The 7,336-nt window shown below is 48.9% G+C and overlaps 1 protein-coding gene across 1 annotated transcript; it reads right to left on the bottom strand.

The window, feature by feature from the left end:
- Window positions 1-2,595: 2,595 nt before the first annotated feature.
- SOD1 (superoxide dismutase 1) lies at window positions 2,596-6,598 on the bottom strand. The gene is made up of 5 exons (XM_088528948.1): window positions 6,487-6,598; window positions 6,101-6,194; window positions 5,572-5,641; window positions 3,422-3,536; window positions 2,596-2,887 (listed from the first exon to the last, which is right to left on the bottom strand). Exons 1-5 carry the CDS (start codon window positions 6,559-6,561, stop codon window positions 2,777-2,779), a joined length of 465 nt encoding a protein of 154 aa, XP_088385074.1. The 5' UTR covers window positions 6,562-6,598; the 3' UTR covers window positions 2,596-2,776.
- Window positions 6,599-7,336: the final 738 nt, after the last annotated feature.

The following is a 7,336-nucleotide window of genomic DNA, read 5'->3' as shown; positions in this document are numbered from 1 at the left end:
TTGTCTAAATATTAATATGAAGAGGGCAAACACGCGCTCTGTTAGGTGACCCTTCAGGTGCAGAGCGTGTGACAGACTGTGAACATCGCCAGGAGCAGAGGCCTCGGGCCCATCGGATCCTGCGCTCGGGCACCTCGTGCTCTTACCCGTTAGCCCACACACCACAAGAGGAGGCTCAGATTGCACCACACAGGCAGCTGAAGCTTGTTGTACTCTGGTAGTGGACAAAAAAAAAAAAAAATCCTGTGCATATTTTTTTCTCCTTGAGATAGGTGTGTTCTCCATTGAGTTGTTTTTTCCCCCGAGTGAAGGGCAGCCGCTTTCTTACACCAGTACTTTTTGATAGCTGCTCTGCGGCAGAGGGTTTTTTTCAGGGGGAGGGAGTGGGGTGGGGAGGCAAATACAGAGTTCTTGATGGGAGAGAGGACATATATTTTTATGTTCTTGCAATAGCAGAATAAAGAGAGAAAAAGAAAACTGTTTACATACTTGTAGTGAACTCAACTTCCATGTGTTAAAACTTGTGTCCTTAACGTTTGTTTCATGCTGGGCCAGTGGAACTAACTTTTTCATACAAAACCAGATGTTTATGTCTTAAGACTGTTTTAATAACAACTGCCATAATTCTGTAAGGAGATAGGATTTTTTTAATGAATACACTTTATTAAAAGATTTGAAGACAAGAATGAAGGAGATGGAAGGCTTATCTGTTACAGCTTGTGCAAAAGTCACCCCACATCTTCCTGTCACCCTTTGGGAGACTGAAACCAACAGCAGGAGGAGCTGTGAATGCCACGTGCAGAATGGCTTCGCCTTGAAGCTTGGGGATAAAACATACCCGGACAACTCCATCTTCAAGGTATCACCAGCATAACCTTTGTATTAACTACCAAATTTCTGGCATTAAAAAAAGACAATTCAGAAGCTTTTACTTAGGATTAATTAGTAAGCTTAACATAAGCATCCCTTACTACTGCAGACACTACAGGTCTTTCAATGGGAGCAATTAAGCACTCAGTTACTGAACCAGTGCCTGCCAGACTGATTTATTTGCGCATATATGAATGTGCAGTTTAAAATACGGGTCATTAGGCTAGTCTGCCATCAGACATCAAACCAAATAATAGAGTGGATTTGAAGTAAACAGCTGTATAGATCAGACTTCCAAAAAAAGCAAGGTTCAGCCCAGAACATCTGGGAGAAGATGCAAGCCGAGTACTGCACTCCAGTACTAGCCCTGCACTCCTGCACTTGCTCTTCCCTGTGGGAGAGGCAGCCTAACTGTCCCCCAAACCTCTCAAATGCAAGGAGTAGAGGTAGTGATGATGATAGTGCCTATTATGTTCAAAGCAGATGCCAAGTGACATGAAATGCACATCCACTATCTTAATTCTGTGGCCACAGCTAATCCAGAGTAATCCCTCATCCCCTGGAAAGCATACATGTGGGTAGGGACTCTACACAAAATTGTTTGCCACCTACAATGAGTGTCAATGTGTTTTTACAGTATTCTTGCTATATCAAGAGCCATGCCTTTTGTAACATGCTATATGGGAATTCAGGTTTCTAAGAGTACAGACAACTACTTCCATTAATATCATTTATGTACAAGCTATAAAGGAATGCTGATACAAGTCTTCATTAAAATTAATAGTTTGTTTAAAAGACTTGGAAAAAATCTGTGTTTGAGAGGCATACACACTAAAGAAAGCTGCCACTATTACATAGTGATTACACTGCAGAAACACCTTACGGATTTGAAGACAGGACCTCTGGCCACATCTCTCCCTCAAAGGCCTGCTCCTCACTAGAGGCTTCTAGATGCACAGCTCCAAGAGAGGGGCCAGTGCATTGAGGACTTGCACTGTACAGGAGTCCGGTACCTTTTGATGGGAGGTGTCTCTATCTGCCCAGAACATTCCAGCTCTACAAGGCCAAGTTCCAGGAGAGAAGGCACAAGGAGCCCTGTCTTATAGGCTTAACCCACCTCCCACTGTCCCCTGCTACTCTGAGGCACATTTGACCCTCTCCCCTGGGCACAGCATTACTTACAGCAGGATGACGTGTCTTCACCAAGAAGCTGTGCTTGAGTACACACAAGCCACCTGTGGCATGCACCATTACCAGGTACTACCAACTACACTTGGAATAGAAGACAAGAGGGTTTCTTACAGAGTAAGAATTGTACGTGGTCCCAAGATTACTGACTACCAGCAATCCATTGGGTATTGGTGCCCTGCAAGTTAACTACTGGCCTGAGGAAACCCTGTGCTGCCTTCCAGAGGGTAGAGGATCAGCAGGTAGCTCCCCCCACAGACAGCAAGACCACAGAGTTATTTTCCCAGCACATTTATTAAGGTTGAAGCCTACAAAGCTTAACTCTGCCAGGAAGAAGCCCTGATGCATACAGGGTCCACTGCCCTTTAGTGAGTAGTCTTGCCAGAGCTCGCGAGGGTGGTCAGGTTGCACGATACACACACAGCATTTGTGGTCACTGATAAGCACCTTCCATGACACAGAACAAGAGCTCCTGCCAGTGAAGATCATATTCAAGATGATTACAGCACAAGCTTTAGCATAAGACTACAGAGAGACTCTATCAGGGTCACTTTAATTGCAATATACATTGTACAAAATTAAGTCAGTCTTCACCAGTTCCGCTGATACTCAGAACGCAAAGTAGTAATGAGATTAAGTGATAAATCTTTTTCTTGAACAAGGCCAGGTACAGCATTTGCAATGAAATACAACCCATTTTGCACTTGAGGTGCAGTACTTAGCACTTGGCTAATCCAATTACACCACAAGCTAAACGAGGTCCTGCATTTCCAGTTAATTTGCTCTCATTATCTCCCCCTTTACCCAGGTCATCAGGTTTTGCATGGACCTAAAAGAGAATTGAAGATATCTTAATACAGGTTATTACATCAGCAATAATCAACATTTCTCAGCTGTTCACATTATTATTAACAGCAACAAGTACTGCCAGCTGTCTGCAACATCTGCATAGGTGACTGCTGCTTTCCACTGTATCCCTGAACAGCAACTGGGTACTCACACTAAAAGCTTTTTTTTTTTTTTTGGTAAGAAAACACAGCCTCCAACTGAATTTCAGAACTGCAAGTTAGCAAAAGGCCAAGTTTCAACAGTTAGCACTTGCCCAGGAGCAAACATTGGCTTGAATCTCGAGCTCATCCTTACAATAGGAGGCTACCTTACGATGCAGGCAGTGCCCTGGTGGCTCCACAGCAAGTGTTACACCACCCACCGCCTGCCTACTTGGGTCAGTGGAAGAAAGAAGAGCCCCCAGAGCAGGAGCTCCAGGTTGCATAAGCCTGAGGCACAAGGCTCTGGCAGTGAGAGAGCTGCCAGGGCCATCTGGAGCTCTGCAGAACATCTAAGCAGACATCAAGGCACTTACCACCATGGTGCGGCCAATGATGCTATATGGCCCGCTCAGGGAAATCATCTTATCCTCTATGTCCACTTCTGCCACCCCTCCTTTAGCAGTCACATTGCCAAGGTCTCCCACATGCCTACAAGCAAAAGAACAGACACTTGCACAAAACTTACACACACGATGGCCTGGCCAACACAACATCCATCTTCAGCACAGTGAAGTGCTCCACCATCTCGAGCAGAACATTTACTTAACATGGCCAGTGACTCTTCAACATATCCACTACTAATGTTTAGTTCAGCTCTAGACAGAACTTGGAATCAAAAGGTTAATCACAACACTGGGAAAGACACCATGGCCCCAAGGAAGGCAGGCTGATACTACAGGACTCTTGAGGCCAAGAGCTCCCTCCATATTTATTTATTGTAAGATACTTTCTTTTGCTCACAGGGAAAGTCTCAGTTAGGTAAAGCCACCTTTCAGCACATACAAGGTTTGAAATGAGCACTGCAGCTATGCTTAAAACTGTTAATGCATTACAAGTCAGCTCTTCCACAAGCTGTTGCAGACTTTTGCTTTAAGCAGGATTAGTAAAAGCAGTTTGCCAAGTGGTAGGTCAACAGGGGATACATCAAATGCTAGCTAAGTTCTGTCCAGCACCAGGAACAACTACTGCAGTTTATTCATTATCTTCCCACATTTGTGATGCTAGTTCTGTGAGTTTTGTTAAGAGACAGTTCTCCATCAAGACTTCCTTTAAAACTTAGCCTCGAGTCAGTTCACAGCCTTTGGACATTTCAGTGTGTTCCCAGCCTGCGTGCTCCAAATACAAGTCATGAAACTCATGGTCAGAGGGCTACAAGACATCAATCTGGACTCAGAGCCTAGACCATCAGCTTGTTTCTAATAAACTCTCCATGTCGCACAGAGCAGCCAGCTAGCACCGCCTGGTCTAGCAGAGATTTCTTGTGTTTGTCCAAGTCACAAAATGAGGACAAGGACATCTTTCCCTTGGGGAATTTGCTTCATTTTGACTTCCAGGAAGCTTGTCCAATCTGTTTCAACTCTGTCCTGACTGCACGACCTACCTCTGCCTCCATAGAAAGTTCCCTGTACTACAACTGTGGCAAGAGGCAAGTTGTGTCAGGAGAGGGCATGGACTACACAGAGCTGGCAGAGGCTACAACGTTATCGATTCTGGCCTTTAGCACAGGGAGGTGCCTAGGAGAGGTGGCCACGAGCCAGTCCTTGAACAGTCAGGTATTGATTGATCAGCCCTGAGGCTGCAGCTATGCACTCAAGGTGAGCACCTAAAGCGAGCTGCACTGCCGAGTTGGTCACAGTGCTACTCCAGACCTACTTGTACAGGCCAGCCCATCCTTTACACTTGCTGCTTCAGCTCTTGCGCAGCCAAGGGCCTATTTAGGCTGCTTTCTCCAGCTTAAAGGGTAGGGGTCTCCAACAGGCATGGGCCCCTTGAAAGGATCAGGGCTAGGAAGTGCTCCCATGGAAGAGCCAGGCCTCATTTCCATGTCTTGACTCCCACTAAGTCACAGCACCAGTCCGCACAGGCAGACCCCCTAACAGCACACCCTGCTACAGGGCCTAAGCTGACAGGTTAAGCACAGCCCCCATGAACAGCCCCCTGCCAGGGGCACTCAGCTTTCAATCTTACATGCCCCTGAAGCTCCAGCCCCTTCAACAAATCCCAATTTTGCCACACAACAGGCCTGCATAAAGGGCAATGGCTCCTTGGCAGCTGAAGGCTCCTGGGTGAAAGGAGGGCTGTGTTTGCTGAGGGGGCATCCAGCACAGAAAAAAAGCCACCAGTAAAAGTGAAAGGTTAACACAGGAATTCCCCTCCACTCATCCTCCGGCACCCTCAACTTGGTAAAAATTTTTGCTTCTCCCCTCAGCTGCAATTAAGCCAAGCACACCTTTCAAAGGCTGCATGTAATCCATACGCTTGGATCTAAGATAACCAAGCAATGATAGCAGTGAGCACGCCCTCTATTAGCTGACCCTAAAAGACTTGCTGCAATTACAAGTTTTCTGCTTAGCTTTGTTCTGACATTATTCATAAAGTGGCCTCTCAGGCAGAAAGGAGTCTATACAGCTGCTAATTCAAGCTGAGCAGCCTTCCAATAAGGAACCAGGCACATTAAACTTACCTTTCCTCGTCACTTGGTCCACCATGCTGCTTGCCTTCGGGATTGAAGTGAGCACCTGCACTGGTGCACCCTGAAACAGATCAGCCATGAGAAATGCACCACTAAGTTGCTTGTACAGCACTATCACGCAGCCTTCCCACAGCCTGAGGAAGCTTTCTAAAGGGGAAACAGCAACTCATGATATTATACAGACCTACTGGAGGCAAGTAATCTGTGACAGATTTGCAAGCATTACTCTTAAGAGCCTCGGGACACAAGGATTCGGAATACAGAAGATTTTCTGATGTTCTGAAAGTAGCATTCTCAGTTCTGAGCACTAGGTTATCCTAGTATTTTAGTGACCAACACATCAGATCTTGATTACTAGTCTAGGCATGTTAAAGTATTAACCAGGATGGCAATGCCTTAGGGAATGTTATAATTTCATGAAATGGATTTGCAGTCACTACCAAGCACACTCCATACTAGCCAGTGTGGCAGTTGAGTTGTCAAGTCACCTCTCCCTGGAGAGCTGAGATAGAAGCCTTACCATTTGTGTTGTCCCCAAACTCATGGACGTGGAAGCCATGATCTCCGTCGGACAAGGCATTAATTTTCCCAGTGATTTTTACTGGTCCATCACCCTTTGGCACAAAGAGTTTGTTAGCGCCTAAACAACTATAGCAGTAAGTCAGCTAATAGTGTCAAGCTTCCAGATAGCCCTAGAGACCAAAGCTGCACGCTCAGCAGGTGACGCGAAGGGCAGCCTTCCCCCACGAAGCGGCCCCACGTGCTAAAGCCCCGGCCCACTCGGGCGCCCAACGGCCACCCCCCCGCCCCGGCCCGCGCAGCTCCCGGCGCGCCATGACTCAGCAGCAGCAGCGGCGGGCGGAGCGGTGCGCAGAGTAGCAGAGCAGGGAGGGTCGCGCCGCTTGCCTGCTGCTGGAAGTGGATGACGCCGTGCACGGCGCCATCGCCCTTCATCACGCACACGGCCTTACGCGTCGCCATGTTCTGCGCGGCGGCGGGCGGAGACGCGGCGCACGCAGCCACCAGCCCGCGAGCAGCCTCGCACTGCGGACCCGCCCCCCTTCCGCTGCCCCTTATATAGAGTGGCCCTCGGCGCCTCGGCCAATCACCGCGCGCTTTTTTTGCTCTCCTCCAGCCAATCACTGCGGGGGGGAGTAGGGCCAACTCGCGGCTCCCGCCGCTGGGCCAATGGGCGGCTGAGGCTCCGCCCCCCGCCGGCTGGGCCGGGGGGAGGGGGCGCGCGCCTCCTTGTGTAACGGTCGTGCGCGAGGCGCCCCGCCTCCCCCCCACCCCCAACGGCCGCGGGCGGCCCGCGAGCCGCGGCGGGTGGCGCGCAGGCGTTGGGGAACGGGCGTTCCCCACGCGGCATCAGCCTCTGCCTTCCCCGCGCGCGTTTGGAGCTCGCGATTGCCGGGGCTCCCCGCGTTAAGGTTTCCTGCGGACAGGAAGGACGCAGCTGTGGCAGGCGTGTCCTGAAGCGGCGGCAAGGGAAAATTGCCGTCAGGTGTCGGGAGCAAAGACCTGCCGGAGGATCTGCAGGCTCCGGGTGTTTTAACAACGAAATGATTGCGTTTTATAAATGCCTTTTTTGGTAAATCCATGTTGCTCGCTTTCCTGCTGTACTGTTGAGGAAGTGGAATCAGAAATCCAAAGTGACCCTGCAGTACCTGTAATTTGAGGTGGTTTAGAAGGAGGCTGTCTTGGCACTGAGAGCTGCTTAATAGTCTTCCCAGAGTTTCATTCCTGCTGCACGTGG

The sequence above is a fragment of the Tinamus guttatus genome, unplaced genomic scaffold (genome assembly GCF_059628265.1).
Source record: "Tinamus guttatus ecotype Peru unplaced genomic scaffold, ASM5962826v1 Tinamus_guttatus_pri_ptg000318l, whole genome shotgun sequence".
In the NCBI taxonomy this organism is placed as follows: domain Eukaryota; kingdom Metazoa; phylum Chordata; class Aves; order Tinamiformes; family Tinamidae; genus Tinamus; species Tinamus guttatus.
The sequence above is the reverse complement of the archived record's forward strand: the minus strand, read 5'-3'. Positions and strand labels throughout refer to the sequence as shown.

Excerpts from the sequence above, each read along its gene's own strand:
- SOD1 (XM_088528948.1), bottom strand. The coding sequence starts at position 6,561 with ATGGCGACGCGTAAGGCCGTGTGCGTGATGAAGGGCGATGGCGCCGTG. Across the intron at positions 5,642-6,100 it reads GTTTGGGGACAACACAAATG|GGTGCACCAGTGCAGGTGCT; the intron begins GTAAGGCTTCTA and ends GATCTGTTTCAG. Across the intron at positions 3,537-5,571 it reads GGACCAAGTGACGAGGAAAG|GCATGTGGGAGACCTTGGCA; the intron begins GTAAGTTTAATG and ends TTTTGCTTGTAG.